At 44.6% G+C, this 19,378-nt stretch overlaps 1 protein-coding gene across 2 annotated transcripts in view; it reads left to right on the forward strand.

Moving 5' to 3' along the window:
* The window catches only part of CHD1L (chromodomain helicase DNA binding protein 1 like), a 32,961-nt gene extending 14,274 nt beyond the window's left edge, over positions 1-18,687 (forward strand). The window contains exons 9-23 of one of the 2 annotated variants that reach the window (XM_090056779.1): positions 343-435; positions 1,452-1,548; positions 2,697-2,770; positions 4,217-4,327; positions 5,904-6,018; positions 6,461-6,614; positions 8,189-8,354; positions 9,939-10,084; positions 10,481-10,644; positions 11,410-11,618; positions 12,545-12,643; positions 13,356-13,426; positions 13,683-13,797; positions 14,111-14,219; positions 14,833-18,382. In XM_090056779.1, the coding sequence (XP_089912905.1) occupies positions 343-435; positions 1,452-1,548; positions 2,697-2,770; positions 4,217-4,327; positions 5,904-6,018; positions 6,461-6,614; positions 8,189-8,354; positions 9,939-10,084; positions 10,481-10,644; positions 11,410-11,618; positions 12,545-12,643; positions 13,356-13,426; positions 13,683-13,797; positions 14,111-14,219; positions 14,833-14,911 (1,802 nt within the window). In that variant the 3' untranslated portion in view covers positions 14,912-18,382. The other variant, XM_090056790.1, reaches the window with a different exon arrangement.
* The last annotated feature ends 691 nt before the right edge of the window (positions 18,688-19,378 follow it).

Here is a 19,378-nt window from a genome sequence, read left to right on the forward strand (position 1 = left end):
TGTGTTAATTTGGGCAGCTTTAAATTCATGGGCCATTATAAAAATGTCATTAAGGGCTCAGGTTCTTCAGGAGAGTCCAGAAATAAAGTGGTCAGACAAGGGAAGAAATTTCCATTGCTGTCTCATTTTCAAATGTTTCCTTTGCCGAAGTGAGCAAATATTTGATTGAAAGTATGACAGGAAATTCCATTGGTCTTTGAAGAGGGAGAATGTTAAATGCAGAGCCTAAATTCAAACACTCAGTTGGACTAAGCAGCAAATAATTCCAGTCACTGCTGTTACAAAGTCTCAGAGATGTTGCTGAACTGGTTTGCCATTTAATTTTTTCTTTCCCGGTTTCAGATGCATTTGAAAACGAAGCAGGGAGGAAAGTTAAACTTCAGAACATTTTAATTCAGCTTCGGAAATGTGTGGCCCACCCGTACCTGTTCAATGGTGAGAGAGGCCTCCTCTGTCTCTGACATGAAACCAAGTGTTTTTTAGCAGATGAATCAAGTTTCTTCAAATATGGTAGTTTTCTTTGATGCTTAGAAGTTGAGCGAAACCCCTGTCTTGTGCTGCTGGACTGTAGTATGAAGAGATTCAGTTCATGTTAGCTGACTCAAAACAGTATAAAAAGAGAGAGGCAAGGATTTTTGTGGGTGGTATCTTTTACTGGGCAAACCGCATAGTTAGGATAGGTTTAGACAAACTTTCAAATGCAATGCACTGTATTCAAAAGCTTGTCTAAATCTGTCCCAACCATGCAATTGGTCCAGTAAAAGATAACACCCACAAAAATCCTTGCCCCTCACATTTCCTGGACCATCATGGCTATAATATCACTCCAACACTCTAAAAAGGGGGCTGAGTTTTCAATCTTACCTCTATACATGTTTTGCTTACATATAGTAGAATCAGGATAATTTGTATCCAGGTGGTTCACATCCTACTTAGTTCACAGTAGGTTGCTGCAGTAAGAAAGAGCTGCTCAGTTGTTTGCCACAGCTTTTACTTCAAAGGATACTGCTTCTCCGCTCATTTGGAGATCAACAGCAGGTCCCACACAGCTGATCAGAGAAGTGGTACATTTTGATATAAGTCACAGCAAACAGCTGAAATGCCTCAGTGGTCCCACACAGATGTTCACTGCAGCTTTATATATCCCCAGCTGGTTTGCAATTCCTCACCTTCTCAGGAAACTAAGAATCTGGGATCTGCAAGTATTTGATTTCTGCTTCCAGTGTAATCACACTGTTTGTTTTTGTCATGGAATTGTGATTCTGGTGTTCCCAACAGACAGGAAAGCATCACCAGTTTAGAAGCAGGAATCTGGGTTATACCTAGGTCTGTTTGGCAGCAGCTGTGCAATACATTGTTGTAGGTGACGTCTGGGTAATTTGGGGGTGATCTTGGGATGTTAATTATTACTATAATATTAGCACTGCTTCTAAAACTCATTTTCATTCCAGGTGTTGAGCCAGAGCCCTTTGAAATTGGAGACCACCTCATCGAAGCCAGTGGCAAGCTGTGCCTGTTAGATAAACTCCTTTCTTTCTTATATGCTGGGTACGTTGTGTTACTGTGAAGACAGGAATATAGATAAGCCTTGTTGATAAAAACAGCCTCTTTTATTCATGGCTAATGCACACTATGAAATGAATGCTGTAGTTACTTAATGATGATTGGTGATAGTCCTAATTAGACTAATTAGAGTGTGGCAGCTGTGTTCGGAATGACAGAGAAAGCACAATGATTTAAAGCTTTTCTTTAAAGAACCCCCAAAACTGGCTCTTTCCCTACACTTATCCAAACAGCTGCCAAAGTTGGGCTGGGAATCCTGAGAGATCAACTGTTTTACATGATGTTCAAGGTGTCTGGTTTGATCATGGGTTCCCTGAGGGCAGACTGTCGCAGTGTTTCAGTTCCTTTGTGGCACTAGGCCTGTCTGGGCCTGGGAGGCAGAACCGTATCGTCAGAATGAAAAATAGCAATGTTGGTAAGAAAACCCAAAACTTAGACAAGAAAAAGTCAGAATAAACACTCCGTAATTTGGGGATTCGAGTCTGGTCCCAGATTCTGGATCTGAACTTTGGAGGCTGCAGAATCTGTAACTGTTGTCTGAGACTATTTCACTACCTCCCAAAAGAAGGCTAAGCAAACTGGTACACGCTTCTGTTGGAAATTTCAAGCAGGTTGTGAGTGAATTACTCCCCCACCACTCATCGCAATACCAAACAAGGTCATCTCACCTGGCATGCAGTGCTCTTCTGACAGCCTCCTCAGGCAGTGCTTGAAAAAGACAAGGCAAAGCAAAAGTGAAACTTCCAAAATGGCACCAGGGTTTCTCCAATATACAGCAACAAAGAGGGAAGAAATAGCAAGTGTGTCTGTTTCTGTGCCACAAGACTTATCAGGTCCTATGTGCCTTTTGAATACCATATATGATACTAGACAGCGTAAATGGACTTAAAGGGTCACCAGTGTATAAAGCCTAGAGCCCAGATCTGAGAATCAGGACCGTTGAGTTCTGACCCCAGTTGTATCCTTGACTTGCAGTATCACCTCAGCAAGTCCTTTTACAGATGAGGAGACTCAGGTCTTACGATGCTTGGCTTAATTATACATCTTCATGAAATGAATACAAACTGTCTCTGCTTCTGCAAAGCACTACAAAATATACACTGAGGCTTATGATACCTTGCTTTATTTTGCAGTGGCCACCGTGTCTTGGTCTTTTCCCAGATGACTCAAATGCTTGATATTCTTCAAGACTACATGGACTACCGAGGTGAAATGCATGCGCTTTTGGAGCAAAGGGCTTGTCATAAATGATCCTATATCATCTACAGCTCTGCTGTCCTTTGCTGATCCTTGCATGACAGAGAAGGAACAGTCATGACAGGACTTTTTTAATTAGCAAGCATTTTTGTGGGGGGTAGGAATCCAGAGCCCTGATTTCTGCTCTAGCAATGACTGCTTCTGTGAGTTAGTGTTGTCATCTGTAAAATAGGGCTGACAAACAAAGGTATTCTGAGATTCACTTTTCTACTGCATTGGACAGCTTATAAACCTGGTGCATGCAAGTCAGTGATCATAGGACTGTGATGAAGCCGAGTGTTACTGAGTGCAGCACTCCTTTCAGGGATGTTGCAGCCACTTGCCCAAGGGCTTGAATTTAAATTAACACATCCTGATATTGTGGTAATACTGTGAGTATATGCTTCACACTACAGCATGATGTATTACACTTCACCCCATGCTCTCTCTAGTTGAGAAGGAGCCTTGTGTTTTAGAACTTGGCCCTATGTTCTGGTCTTGGCTCTGCGATCCAAATCTGAATGGATTTGCACTCAGCAGCTACACTGAGTGTGTATTAACTAAAAGTCAAGCCACCTAGCTATGCTTAGCTAGTTTCCTTAGAAGCTCTGTTACTGCAAATGCAGGCAGGACCATTCCATATTTTAGCAACCAGATTTAATTACCAAAAGCATTCTTGACATATGAGACATTTTCTTTTGTTGGCACTTACCTGGCTTAGCGCTCACTGAGCCTTTCCCATGAAACAACCTTTTGTTTTGTATTTATGGTAGTAGACAGCTAAGGCTGCATTTGAACACCAAGTAGGGGTCAAATCCTGGAGTTCTCACTCAGGCAAAACTCTCATTCAAGCCAGTGGGAGTTTGCTTGAGAGCGGCCTGTATGTACTGGTCCATAACCTGGTGCTAGCGGCCCAAAGGGACCTGGTCTGCAACAGGCCAGTGCACCACCACTTTTCTGCATTGGCTTTGGATTTCTCCATTCTGTTTCCAAGCAGCAATTTCAAAGCTAAGAGTCTTGGTTCCATTTTTCAGCTCTACTCCCCTCTATACATAGTAAATCTGGAGAAGCACCGGCAAGGTTAGGTAGTTACTTTGATTTACACCAGTGTTACTGGAGCAGACACTGGCCCCCTGGTTCTGAGGTGGGAACAGAGCTAGAAACTATGAGTGGAACAACATAGTAGGAGAGTAGGAGGACATCAACTACAGGAGGGCTGCCATGGTGAGTTCTGTGGAGAGCCCAGAAAACCCTGAGGTGTGGGGTGGGGATGGGGAGAGGAGCTCGTGAATTGGGGAAGCAATGGAGAGGAGAAAGTTGGGATGAGAGGGGCTGGCAAAAATGAAAGCACCATGCAGGGGAATAGAGTCAGAACAGCAGTGTCTTCAGCATCTGCCATTTTTGTCTGTTTGGCAAGGCTACAGCTATGAGCGTTTGGATGGATCTGTAAGAGGAGAGGAGAGGCACCTTGCCATCAAGAACTTTGGTCAACAGCCCATCTTTGTTTTTTTGCTGAGCACCAGGGCAGGTAAGGAGAGGGATGGGGGAGGGACCAAACTGGAAGTTATACAGTCCCAGCCCCTCAGTGTCCTTTGGTTGTATGTAGGGACTTTGGGAAGGCCTCAACTCTGTGGAAAACATCAATTTTAATACTCAAGTGGGGACTTTAAAGGGAAGTAAAGCCAATATAGTTAACCATTTCATTTTTAAGGAAATATTGTTTATTCTGTAATAGAAGTGTTGTGGATTTTCTTCTAAAAAATTGCCCTGTTAGGTGGTGTGCATTGGCTATTGGCAATTCTTCATCCACTGGTGGGAGTTTGAGTTCCCCACACGCCATCTCTTCAGCTGATGCCAAATGCACTGTTTATAGTGCAACCCAGCTGGTTCTTTTTTTATATACAGCTTCGTATGAAGGAGGTATTGTCCCACTTCCAGTTTAATCTTACAGAATATGACAACATTTATGTTGCACAGATGCCAGCCATGTGCCAGTAACAGACTGGTATGGATGTCTTCCACTCCTCAGTGCCATAGGTTGCAGAATGTCTCCTGGTGCTGTCCTATACATCTCTCCCACTCTTACCTCATAAACAGAACCCTTTGCAGACCTCCTTGCCTCCCTGCTCTCTATCCCAATAAAGATCCAGACTCTGCTCCTCTTGACATGTATGCAAGTCTTTTTCACTTTGTCCTCCCCGGGGCCTGAGCAATCCCTTCCCAAACTGGTCAGGCTCTTTACACCCTGAAAGTCAATCATTAGATCTGGTCAAACATCTGCCTCTCCATCCCTGCTCCAGTTAGTGGTGGAGAATTTCAGGGTATGATTGCCTCAGTTTGCAGGGAGGGTATGGACACTACAAACGAAGGTGTGTGGCATGGGTAGGAGGAAATGCTGCTCAGCATATCCCTGCTTTTTAGTTGCAGTACATGCCACCATTGAGAATAACTTTACATTTTTTTAGTTCACATTGTATTTCTGTTCCATGAAAGCTGTTACTTATAAAGAAAAACAAACAAACAAAAACGAGTGACTGGAAAACCTCAAAAGGTTTGCTGTGGATAAGTATCCAGACCCTCCACAGCCCTTGGACTGTAATCTTTGGGTGTGAGGTTTCCTTACATTTCTGTAGTATCATCACCAGAAATCCTTTCCAGGCTAAGGCCAGACCATGGGTTAGGGAGACCCTTTGGGTGGTTATTAAGTAGTCCAGACTGTAGTAGTTTGTCTTCCATCTGGAAAGTATCGTAGGATCTGTCTTGTGTTTAATAGCTTCAGCAAACCAGCCCTTTTATGTTAACGAGATCCAAGTCCTTTCTCTTCTTCATTGCAGTGGGTGCTACAGTCCCATTTGGGGTCTCTGTGGAAACCTAGAAACATAAAGAGTAAGGCATGAAGATATCGTTCAACAGACTGAGCAAAATTTTTGGATCCTTATAAAAGGACTCAAACTTAGCTTTGAGAGGAGGGTGGAACCTGAGTTTATTTTTATTTAGTCAGAACAGATTTAGTCTCTCCTAGCAAGCACCAATCTGCTCTCCCTCTTTTCTGTCGAGTATCACACGTTACTGACAATCCCTTCTCTCTGGGCTCTTGGTTTCAGGTGGCGTCGGCATGAACCTGACAGCTGCAGATACTGTTATTTTTGTCGACAGTGATTTCAACCCACAAAATGACTTGCAGGCCATCGCAAGAGCTCACAGGATTGGTCAGAACAAGTGAGGAATGACTGCTATGCTCTGTATCATGCCCCCAACACCCGGTTGTTCCTTCCCATCCTCAGTGTTGCAGCCTCAAGTGTTCACCTTCATATCTGCTGGCAGAAGCGAGCTAAGCAAATCACCCCTGGGAATGGTGGGTGGGAAGGGGGAGCCATTTGTCTTTGGCATGGTCCTGCCCTCCTATTTTGCTGAACCCATGCGCTCCCCATCCTCCCTAGGCCTCCTGAGTCAGGAGCTCTGCAGCTGTGGAGGACTGGACTGGAGGCCACCTGCTCTCTGCAGTGTCCCCTCCTCTTCCCTCTGGTTGCAGAGGGGTCAGGATTTCTCTATGCTGCTGTAAGCTGCTTGTAATGGGACTGGGCCAGGGGTGGCCTCACACTTTGGTCCCTTATCCTAAAGCAACATCAGCAGTTCAGCTGACTCTCTGACATTCTACCAGGCCTGTAAAAATTATCCGCCTGATTGGACGAGACACCGTGGAAGAAATAATCTACCGACGAGCGGTGTCCAAGCTCCGACTAACGAATGCCATTATCGAAGGGGGGCAGTTTGCTCTCAGAGCTCTCAAGTCTCAGGCAGCAGCAGACATGCAGGTAAAAAATGAGCCTACACTGCAGGGGATGCTAACAGCATTGGCCTTGTCTTTAGGGAGGACTGCATTAGAACCTAGGAGCTGGTAGCATCTCTGTCAGAGACCAAACCAAACTCAGATCAAAGCATCTGTGAAACTCAGAGGCAGGGAGGCCCTATTTTGAGCTCTGTTACCTGAGGCTGACGTTACCCCATCTGAAGGATGGGGCCCATTTTCTGCAGATGTTGTCTTTTCCTTTTATTTTTGTTATATTGGATATTTAGGAACATAGGACTGGAATGGGCTTCCTGGGCCATCAAGTTCAGTCCCTTGCATTTGCAGGCAACTGTTAATGAATTCCTAAAATTGCCGCTTTACTGACACAAAAGTACAAGGCACAATACCTAAAATACAAACAGCACGCTATGACAGTATAAAAGCAGAGGAGACAAGGGCACTGCTGTGCCCAACCACTGTAGGGAGAGGGAAGGAGTTGGTTAATAGATGCTCAGAACATTCTAGGAAAAGGACTACACCCCAGGCTACAGGAGACAAAAAAAACCCCTCCCCTTACAGTGTGTGCCTGACCTAGGAGAAATATTCCTTCCTAGCCCCAAATTGGGTGATGGGTTTGACCCTGAGTAGAAGAATAAGATCCTCCAGCCAGAAAACCTCTGAGCTTAACTATCAGCAGATGCATCGTTACAATCCAGTCAGCACCCCCTAACATACTGCAACCTTAGCTGTAGCCGACATATCAGTGCTGCAGAGGAAGGCAAAAGAAATTGAGAGGTCTGTTGCATGTTCATTTACGTGGAAATTGAATCACCGCTTCTAACACCTGATCTGTTTTTCCCTGCTTCTCCCTGACAAGCATAACTGCCATGCCAGCATTTTGATGCCAAACCAAAACCTGGCTTATGTTTGCAAACTGTTCAGGCAGCCTCCCCCTGAGCAGGTGCTGTCTTCCAGGAATCCAGAGAATGACTTGTAGCTAGGAACCTAAGGCTGAGGTTGCCTCAAGCATTTTGAGCTTAGTCAGGTCCCAAAGTGAAACTGTAATGAGAGAGAAACCCTATGTGAAGTGAAACCAGGAAAAAATCTACAAGTGTGTGTTCCAGCCTTATGTCTGTCCTTCAAATCTTTCTGAACAGCAGTGGCTTCAGCAGGAGAGACATTGGTGTGAGCACACATCCGGGAATAGGTCCTGCTGGTACTTTGTTCCCAAGTGATTTCTGTGGAAATCCAAGCTTTTGCTTAACATTCAGAAAGTTTGGGGCTTTTTGGGTTACCCCTTGGATGTAATCACGGGCAGTGTTGTTTGTCTGAGTCTGTGAACTGTCTGACAGTGCACCTATTGTGCTAAATGGGTTTCATCTCTATTATTGACGGGGGTGTCCAGTGATCTGGTGTATAGCTGGTGAAGAGAGGAAAGAGGATACTGCCTGAGCTAGCATAAATACTTTGTCAGGTGATTTTAAGGAGCTAATTCCCCCCTCCAGTATCCTGCCAGCCTCTAAACTTAGAAACAGTATGCCTGGAATGGTATGAAAAGTGAGGGCAATAATGATGCATTTCTTCTTCTGTCTGTCCCAGCTGAGTGAAATCCTGAAGTTTGGTTTGGATAAATTGCTGTCCTCTGAGGGGACCAACATCCAGGAGGTGGACCTGGAAAACATCCTCGGAGAGACAAAAGAGGGAGCATGGATCACAGATATGGTGCTACCCAGCAAAGAAGAAAATGAGGAGCAAGATATGGAGAGTATGTTCAGTGATCTGAAGGTGCCCAGGCCACCCAGCAGTCTAGAAACTGTTAGAGAAAGCATTGAGGAGATGCAATGGTATTCTGTGCAACTTTGCAGAGCAGAAGGATGGGTTTGTGGCTGGGATTTTATTTCTGGCTATTCCATGGATTGGATTTGTGTCCTATGATCACTGCCTTTCTCTTTCCATGCCTCATTTCCCTGCCTAAAATGAAAACTATTTACCTCATGGGGTGGGTAATGCCAAATTCAGTAATGTCTCTGAAAGGCCTTGAGCCTCTTGAAGGAAAGTCATTAGAGAAAGATAAAGCTGTGCACTATTAATAAACTTTGGCTGCTTATAGACCTTTAAACCGCCCCCCCCCAAAACAGCACTTTTCCAGAAGAAGTAACATGTTAATTGGACTTGGCGCCACAGCGTCTGTATAGATTGGGCACTTCAGCAGGATTTTTTGGCGCTTTTATCTAAAGCTGATTCAATGTCTGTAAGCAGCCTTTATACCTTTCCATAGAACTACGTTAAGATGGCATTTAGGGTAGCGAGCCCATATCAGTAATATAAGGCTAAGGAATATCATACAGGTTTCTTAACTGTTAAACAAAACTCTTGAATCAGGCGGCACTATTGAACTACATGCTATAAGCACAGGATACTTTGTTAAGGCTACATTTTAAAGAAATCCAAACGTGAGTGTAACAAATGCAGACAGGGTACCCAAGCAACTTTTAATCTGCCCTGTTGTGATGCCAGTCAATACACATGCAGTTATGGGTCAGACTTTTTAGCATTTGTGGTCCAAAAGTAGATGAAAATTAATTTAAAGATATATTCCCCTGTAGAGCATCACTAAGAGTGTTATTGCTGAAAGATACAGCACAAAGTTTGAATCTTTGCTTAAAAGAACTCAGCCTCAACAAGAGCTGTGGCCTCCATGATTCTGTAAACACAGGGCCAGATAGAATGGGCATTGTGTCTCATTCAGGGGTTGCCAGTTGCCAGTCATTGGCACTCAGCAGTGTTTCTGTTGTAAACTTAAGGAGGAAGTGTAATTGCTCAGATCTCACTGCTGAGGAAAGGGCTGCCCTTATGAGCAGTCACTGTAGGTTGCCAGGGTTCCAGTTCATGCTTGGATAGCCCAAAACAAAGGGCTTGTCTTAACAGGGTTGACCAGGGGGCTGTATAGGCAGAGTTGCACTGGCAAAGCCCCTACTGGAGCAACTGTTTATTCTGGCCAGAGGTCTTTAGGAAGAGAGCTGTCTGCCATGTCTCTATCTTGCCTTTATAGCAATGTCAGCAAAAGTTATGATCTTTCTTTTAAGCATGCTCCTAACCAACATAACTGTGAGAGAAAAAAAATGTAAGTGCAGGCTGGTATAAATTCTACTTGAAAGTTCCAACTTGCTATGGGGTAAACACAAGTACTTGGGCAGAGATTATTTTTTTCTTGCCTCAGTGCAATACTTACACTTTTCCTTGCAAAACTATCTCAGCAATAGCCCCTTTCCCTCTTAGAAATGTCACTCATGTTACATTTGTTCTCACCACGTACCCATTATTATATACTTTTATCTTTTTTTTTAAGATCATATGTATCTATATGAAGGCAAAGATTATTCGAAAGAACCTAGCAGGGGAGACCAGAAAGCATTTGACCAGCTGTTGGATCTTCAGAAAGCTGTTCTGGAAGAGACCAGTAAAGAAGGGAGAGCCCTCCGAAACACAGCAAACGTAAGATGAAAGAAATAGAAGCATGCAGGGCTGCAAATTATTCATGGAAGATGAGGCAGTTGGATTCACTTTTGTTTTATGTAAAACTTGTGGAGGAAATGCTTGAAGGCTCAGATGCAAACATTTTGAGGTTAACACTAGACTCTGGACTGGATGACTCAGAAGGTTTGATGATGGATCAGATAGTTGTGCCTAGGATAGTGGTTCAAATTTGGTCATGGGATCAAAAAGCATTTTGAGAATCTGATGTCTTGGTGACCTGTTTGAAATAGGTTTGAGAGTGTGAGACACTGCAGACAAGGGATTAGACAAGGATGAGACACCAGATACGATGGAACCTGATTAGAGATTAAGATGAGAAGTGTGCATTTCTTTAAGATTCCCCTCCTCCTCCAGGTCCTTCTAATGGGTCTTCGGGAAGTGCCCACCAAGAGGAAGCATGTGCTGAGCCCAGAGGAGCTGGAAGCCAGAAGGAAGAAACGACAGGAGGCAGCAGCAAAGAGAACAAGGCTCATAGAGGAGAAGAAAAGGAAGAAAGCAGAAGCTGACCACAAGAAAAAGTAGGATTATGCTTTGCCTACCACAAAGCAGTGTGGGGTGTGTACTAGTGGGTGCTGGTTGGGTCAGCATGACAGAAAAGTGTCAGAAAGCTACAAGCACTGTTCGCTCTTGCAGTTAACGGGGCATTCGAAATGTGGGTTGATGGAAGAGATGAAATTGGTATGTTGGTAGTTTATGAACCATGGTGCATTATATTTTGGAGAGAGTGCTGAAATTGCAAGACAAGGAGTTGTTGAAAGATTTTTAGCCCAATAGTACCATTTATTCTTGTCCCTAACATCCATTCCGACTTCTCTGGTTCTTTTGATGTCATGGAGGGGGACCTGTAAAAGCACATGAACTCTGAACATGCACAGACTTTTGGGGAGCTTGGAGTGAGAGCCCAATTTAGTTCAAATCAGTTTGGGTCTGTGCTGTGTGACTTGAGCCTGCATCTTAATTTCATCTCCATAATTCCTACATATGCCCCCGTGTACCATCCTGAACAGCTTGTTGCCCTCCTTTGGATTCACACTCTCCATATTCTTGCAAGTATGCCATTACAAGAGCCTCATCCCTCATTCTTAGCACCATAAATAGCAGCACTTCCAAATTCCATCCCAAATTTGGAGGGAGAGAGGAAGATTGTGACTCCAGATCTTAGTCTGAGCATTGTACCCTAAGAGCCTGCCTCCAGTGCATTGCAGTTGTAATTTAAAATGAAAGATATGTGGCCTTCTTTCTTTCATCTTCTTTGGTCTACCGTTAATTTCTCCTCATTGCAGGATGGCATGGTGGGAGACAAATCATTACAGGTCCCCCTGCCTCCCCTCAGAGGAAAGTGACACAGAGGAGGAATTTAAGGAGGGAGAAGATAAGCCAGATGTGGATTTGGATTACATAGACCCAGATCTGAATGCCATCAAGTACGTGATGGGTGATGTTACCCACCCCAGAGCAGAAGAGGAGGATGCCATCGTTGTCCACTGCATAGGTAGGGCTGGCAAGAACAAGAGCAGACTTCAGTAGTGGAGGGCTGAATTGTGCCTTCCAGCAAGGCCGCTACATTGTTGAAGTGCAGCGGTGGCTGGGTGGTACTGGCTGGAAACCACCTGTCTGTATGATGTAGGTTAGGGCTGTGCGAAGATTCAGAGAAGATTCGGCCCATTTGGGGGCTGAATCTTCTAATCTGAATCGAATCGGGATACCTATTAATCTCTCTGAATCGAATTGGAAGCCTCTGAATCGATTTGGAGATTTGGCCATAGACTGTACAGGCAGGCACTAGGCAGCGCTGGCAGGAGCAGCTGGGGAAGCAACCGAACGAGGGCCAGCTTGAGCTGGTAGCCCTGGGAGAAGCTGTGGCTTGTCCGGCTGCTCCCCCTGCTGCCTCCCTGCCAGGACAAGGCAGGCAGTGTTGGCAGCCCCAGGAGAAGCTACGGGGGCTAGGGGGAATGATCAAGAGCTGGGGGCTCAAACTGGGAACTGGGGAATCAAACTGGGAGCTGGGGGGAAAGTTCGTAAGTGAGTAGAGTCCTGGTCTTGTCTGTCAGCAGATTTACTAAGGCCCATCTGCCTTGGGTCTCATGCAGAAAGTTTCCTTCTCACCCAGCTGGGCTGGAAACAGACCTGTGAGGTTACACTTTGTAGATCATGCTGAAAGCTGAACAAACTCCCCACTGTTTCCTGAGCTGTCAAGCAGGGATTGTCTTCTAGGCTTACATTCTGTGTTTTCTGAGGCACAGATGGACTTTGGTTCATCTCCCACAGCGGTTTCTAACAATACTCACAGTGCTGGATGAGAGGGGGTCTGTTCCCAGCAGAAGTCATTATTTGCATGGACTTGTTTGGGAATGTGTTCCTCCAGACACAGCCCCCTAGTGTAAGATAAAAGGAATCTAAATTGTAACTTTGCTGTAGATGATTCTGGCCGCTGGGGAAGAGGAGGCTTGTTTACAGCACTGGAGGTTCGTTCTGATCAGCCCAGGAAAATATATGAACTAGCAGGGAAGATGAAAGGTAAGAGAGAAAAGCCCAACCTTTGGCGCAGATCCTCAAAGACGTTTAGTTACCTAACTCTCATTAATTCCCACGGGAGTTAGGCACACCAAAGTATTGGCAAATTAGGGACTTCCATACATGAAACTTTTCTTTGCATCTGGATCTTTCTGTGTCTGGCATCAGAAGGGATAATGCAGGAAGACCCTTTGCTTAGACTTCTGCGTTTGGGGTCAAAGAATTCTCCATGGAAGTCTGTCCTTTGTGATATATTCCCCAGGGAAATATCTGCTTCTTTAGTCAAGGGATTTCTTCTTGGATTAAGACAGTATCCTAAGTCTGTAGTTCATATGCCTAAATGCTTTGAAAAGTAGGTGCTGGGCTTCATCTCACTGAGCCACTATGTGCGCCTATACAATCATAAATTTAAGCCATGTTAAATCACTGATGAAGAACACGTGCATCTTAATGGAGACTGATTATTTTTCAACAAAGGATTTATTCTTGTACTATTCTGTTTCCTGACACTTCTTTCAGTCTTTTTTTCTGTTTCACTACTCCATTTGAAGAAAATTATGGAGGATAGGGGAAGAGCTGACATGCCTATGTGACTGGTATTAAGGGCAATTGCATACAAGAGTGCAAAACAGCAGTGGCACATGTATTGTTAGGCAGACTTACCATGGTTCTCTGTGGGATTGAATGTCTTATTCTGTTCTGTTTTTTTGGACAGACCTGGCCTTGGGAGGAACCCTCTTATTCCCCATTGATGATAAAGAATCCAGAAATAAAGGACAGGACTTGGTAACTATAAAAACCCCCTTTGATATTCTCTTAACTGAAATATTTTTGAAACAATGCAAAGTGGATGCTGTGTCTTCCTCAGAATAACTATGATCCCGAACAGAGTAGGACTGGGTTGAAAAAAAAGATAAAAGACAGCAAAGAAAGAAAGAAAGCACAAGCATTTTGGGCCTATAAAGCAGTTAAAGCAGTTGTTTTCTAGCAGCTCTCTGTGTCTGTTGTCAGCTTGTCTCCATCCCATATTTTTTTTTGCTAGTTGGCCCTGATTGTAGCACAGCACCGGGATTGCTCCAACAACTTGTCTGGCATTAAGCTGTCTGCTTTGGAAAAGGGCTTGAAGAAGATTTATTTAACAGCCAAGAAAAGGAATGGTAAGCATACATGCATCTATCTACCCATGCCATTAGCAGGGGATATGCCACAAGAATCACACATGAAATTCCACCTCAGGATTCTGGGCAGGGTCACAGAGGGGATGGTCTAACAGGCCTTTTCCATCTCATTTGCTGCTGTCACCTCAAAGAAAATGAGACACAGATTTATCCACTGGAAGTGGAACATTATGTTCCAAGGCATCTCTGCAGTCATTGAGTGTAGTATTTATTCCACATCCTTTTTTTTTTTAATGCCTCAGGCTTCAAAGAACTTTTCCAATCTCTCTCTCTTTCTCTCTCTCTCTGCCAGCAAGTGTCCATCTCCCACGTATCGGACATGCAACAAAGGGTTTTAACTGGTACGGTACCGAGCGGCTCATCCAAAAATATTTGGCTGTAAGGGGTATCCCCACTTTTGTGTATCTTTTTAAGCGTATTTGACTTCGCTCAAAGTCAGAGTAACTTGTTTATACAAATCCAGGTTGTTCATTGAAAGATCTTGGTGGATCCAGCGTGGGTATCATGCACTGACATTTCAGTTTAAAATAGCATGAATCTGAAATCTAATTTTACACTCATTCAGATAGAATCCTGAGCACTCAGGTGGTGACGATGCTGGTGTTTGTCCGTATGACTCCATGCATCTGTCAGTATGTGTTTGGACCAGTGCCTGGCTGTCTGCTAACAATCATGGGGCTGCTTGCAACATGCCAAGTTCATAGTGAAGTTTTAGGCTTTGACCAAACTGGCCCAGATGCCAACAAAATGAACAGATTAAGAAGAAAGCACAAGCATGCTTCATTGACCAGACCCAGTGCATTCCTCCCAGCTTACCAAGAATAGGAAGTGTTCAGACTGTTTCTGCCATTTCTCAGGGCAGAAATGCACCTGCTGTATAGAGCCACAGTCAGCAATATAGAGAGAGAGATTAAAACTTAGAAAGTTGGCCAGTATAACCCCACCTTCCTTACTGATGCCATTGCTAGATGTTTTGCCTGAAATGTTGCAGTATTCCTTGACCATTTTCATTAGATACTACTTCCCAAGGAATAAGGCCTCTTCCTCCTTTTCACAACCATCTACATCTTCTGTGATGATCTCCAAGCCATGAAGACCCTGTGAATCACTGAGAAATGGGCACAAAGATCTCAAGGCTTTTTCAGAATTGCATATACAGCCAGCCTGTATTTAGGCAGCTTCTTTGAAGCACATACAAAGCCACTGTGTGTCTTTGTGTCACCCTACCTCTGTAGTTCTGTTTTTTATATTGCCAGTGGATGTGAGCTGGAATAATACTACTACAAGGTTTAGTGGGTCTGGGATGCTGGCTTGGACCTGTCTTTAGTTTTTTTAAGTTGGAAAATTTTAAACTTTCATGATAGCCCAATTATTAACCCTTGTTTGAAGCAATAATTTTCCATTATTCCCAGGGTTTGCCATGCAGTTGTGGCTTGATCTTTGTTCACAGACTTCCTCTTTTGTTGTTTCATTGATTTTTGGTTGGTTGGTTGGTTTTTTGCTAACCTGTTACTGTGTGCTTGAGGCAGAGGGGTTTGTATGTAAACTCCTCTGTGATGATAAGGAAGGCATGTGCAGTGAACACTCTGGGCACACGTGCTCTGGTTCCTGAAAAAAAAATCAGTTTTTGATATTTACTAAAATAAAGAGTTTAAGGTGGAGTTGGTAGCATAGTCGTATGCTTATAATCAAGCAGTTTCTTTCTAACCACCACCCTTGGCAAAGACATATGATTCTGCCTGCATTTGAGATGATCTTTGTGAAGGACACCTGTCCTTCTCCCTCAAACTGCTGCTTTGTGGTATACTTCTTGAATTGTTGCAGCTGTTGGGCAAACGAGGTCCCTTTTCCTATCCTTGGGGCTGACTGGAAGGCCCCCGGACCCTTGGATCCAATATATAATGGGTTTGAATGCAAACTTGTTTTACTGTTGGATTTGCTGTGTGTGGCACAACAGAGCTGTTGCATGTAAAGCTTTCAACACCATGCAACATACTTGCTTGGTAAAATCAGTTAGCAGTAACTGATTGTATCCCTAACAGATGATTCAGTTTGAGAGATTTTGAGGAGAAACCCAATTGTGGGGGGCAGAGGGGAGATGTTCAGCTTCTCAAAGGAATTGCACCACAACTAATGGAAAGCATGTCTTTAAATAGCTAACTGCTCATATACATTCTGTGTGGCTGTATTCCTGACTGTCATAGCAGCATCTGATGGCTCTCAGTGATTCATAGATACGTAGATGTTAGGGTTTCATAGCTTTTCCATAGACATTTGGGCTGGAAGGGATCCCTGAGGATCATCGAATCCAGCCCCCCCGCCCCAGGGGCAGGAAGTCATCAGGGATCATAGGATCCCAGCAAGATAAGCATCCAAATGTGTCTTGAAGGCATTCAAAGTGGGTGCTTGAACCGCCTCGGGCGGCAGTCTATTCCAGACCTTGGGGGTTAGGACAGTAAAGACGTTCTTTCTTATGTCCAGCCTGAATCGGTCACAGTGGAGTTTGTGACCGTTTGATCTTGTCATCCCTTGGGGCGCTCTGGTGAACAGATGTTCTCCCAGATCCTGATGAGCACCCTGATAAACTTCTAGGTGGCCATCAGATCACCCCTGAGCCTGTACTTTCCCAGGCTGAAGAGCCCCATTGCTTTCAGCCTCTCATCATAAGGTCTGTTTTCCTGACCTCTGATCATGCACGTGGCTCTCCTCTGCACCCTCTTAAGCTTCTCCACATCCCTTTTGAATTATGGAGCCCAAAACTGGATGCAGTACTCCAGCTGCGGCCTCACCAAGGCTGAGTACAGTGGGAGAGTGACGTCCCGGGATCTGCTTGAGAAGCATCTGTGGATGCAAGCCAGCATTTTGCTCACTTTGAGGTCTCTTTGAGAGTCACTTTGAGATCACTTTGAGGTCTCTACCAAGTCCCTTTAAGGATACTGCCCTCAAGCCTGGTTCCGAAACCAGTATCCACATGGACTAGCACTTTTCTCTGGGCATAGTCTGGTTGCAGTAAAAGTAGACAGGTGTATATATGTGTGTGCATACTTTCTTTCTCTGTCTCTCTCTCTCTTGCTGTCTCAATATTGAAAGATGCCCAGAGGCTGTGATCACCTCTGATTTCCATGAAAGTCAGTGGAAGGTGGCAGGTGCTCAGCATCTCAGAATCGGGCTGCTTAGGATGACACTTGGAAACTCTTATGGGAACAGCGCTTCCTTATGGACACAATGGCCAGCAGGATTAGGACCTTAGTTCATGAAGACTTTGAGGATCAATGTTTAAAATATAGGTTTGTTTTATCCCCATTGAGGCCATGGAGACATGGACAATTTAACCCATGGCAACTCAAAGATCTCTTGGTTTAAGAACACCTGATGCAGCCTGCAATTCTGCCCTGAGAGTGCCACATTACCCCTGGATGAATGAGGGGCCATTTTATCCTGCTTTCCAATGGACAGCGTGCTCATTTGTGCCATGGTGCCACAGGTCTGTTCCTGGAGTTCTGCCTCTCCCTTCATGCATGCCATGTCCCTCATCCCTCCCTGGAACCTATACGGAAAATTCTAACAGTTGCAACCCATACTAGGAGAAGACCCGATTCTTAAATAGATCTTCCAGAACCACCCATCCTAACCTTTAAACAAGCACTGAACCTTGCCAACCTCATCACCAGAAACAAACTTCCTATGGCCCCAAACACACCAAAAGGATCTAAACCGTGCCATGACAAGAAGTGTAAAACCTGCCAACACATCACCACTCTCACAAGAACTACAACTCACAACAGAACCATCAACATTCCTGAAGCTTATACCTGCACCTCTAGAAATGTAATATATAGCATGCAGTGCACTGGATGCCCTGATAGATAATATGTAGGAGAAACCGAACAGCAACTGGATACCAGAATGAACGCATGCCAAAAATCTATCAAAGACAAAAATACCCAGTTACCTGTGGGGGCACATTTTTCACAAGACAACCACTCTCTCCAATCTCTCAGTTCTAATCCTGACATGGAATTTACAAAATACTTTTTGCAGACAAACCTACAAACTTCACTTATCAACCTACTGCAGGGGGTACTTGAGAAGGCCGTAGGGGGTATGTGCTGGCAGGTGGGGACAGAGCGCTGCCATGCATTATCCCGCACTGCCACTCAGTTAGATGCGGCAGGTGGGGGAAGCTCGCACGCAGCGGCTGCCACCTCTCTGCATTCAGCTGCACACCCCCCAACACATACTTGCCTTGCGTCCGGTCACAAGGAGTACACTACTCCGTGTCTGGCTGCCAGGGGTATGCTGATCCAAAAAGGTTGAAAACCCTTGACTTATTGGATACAAAAAAAATCATGGACTAAATATAGATATTGGATTTATGGTACATTATAACCTGCCTAAAATCTGATATCCCAGGTAACCTCTCCATAATTTAGCAGCTACATTTTATCATCAGGTCACCATTTCCCTTCCTTCCTCCCGCCCCTGTTTCTCACCTGTTGTCTGCCCCACACACTTGCATTTTCACTGGCTGGCATTCTTGCATACTATCTTCTGGCTTCTATCCTATCCAGGAAGAGCACAGAACAACTATACAAGCTTCCCTTGCCTGAAGAAGAGTTTGTACCTGGAAGCTTGCAAAGAAGAATTTTTCCAAATATTTTAATTAGTCTAATAAAAAATACTGGATTTACCTAAAGAACCTTGTCTGCCTATGTCCTTAGACCAGCAGGGCTACAGCCAACACCCTCTAACAAACTGGCCCTCTTCCAGCTGGCCAGCTGGTGGCACTGTTAATCAACTCCAGCAGCACATGTTGCTGTGGAACTCATCTCAAAGAGCGGATATATCCCTGGTCTCCTCCCCTGTGGAGAAACCTTTCAGGCTGCCAGCACAAAATATATAAATATGTTACGATATAAATCGCATCTTTCATTTTCTTTGCCAGCCTCACAAAGCTCCTAAAAATTAAGCTGCCATCTAAAAGCACATGGCTTCGCTCCTCCACATCTGTCTGTCTCTTGCATTTGTTGTTGCACTGTGAACGGTTTAATTTCCAGTTGTTTTTGACAGGTACAAGCATACTACTCAGCCTCACACCCTCCTGATAGCCAAATCCACCCCAGCTCGCAGTCCTCTGGATTCAGCATAGTTATACTCTGGATGAACATGTCTTGGGCGTGGTGGAGTGCTCCAAAACAGAGTTAAGTTTGTTTACAGCTACTGAGTCCACTGCCTGTGTGGCCAGATATGGGAGTGTCCTTCAGAGATGTTAGAGCAGATGCTGAAGTTCTTTATTTGGGGGGCTTTGCTTCTCTTAGCAAGTGGGAGCAGTCTCATCCACAGATCTGACTGAGTAGAGAGTGGAATGGGGGATGGCAATCCATAGCACTCTCCAACCTCCACTCAGTCCTCTGCAAACCCATCCAGGAGGGCCCTGCAAGCAGCCAGGCAATTTTGGAAGCAGAAGGGGGTGGCCATTGCTTGCTATAGATTCCGGCTGGAGTAGGACTACATCTGATCTTGATTCCCTTTCCACTCAGTAGGCCTTTCAATCTGTGGA

The sequence above is a fragment of the Crocodylus siamensis genome, chromosome 1 (genome assembly GCF_052110815.1).
Source record: "Crocodylus siamensis isolate JL-2025a chromosome 1, ASM5211081v1, whole genome shotgun sequence".
Taxonomy (NCBI): domain Eukaryota; kingdom Metazoa; phylum Chordata; order Crocodylia; family Crocodylidae; genus Crocodylus; species Crocodylus siamensis.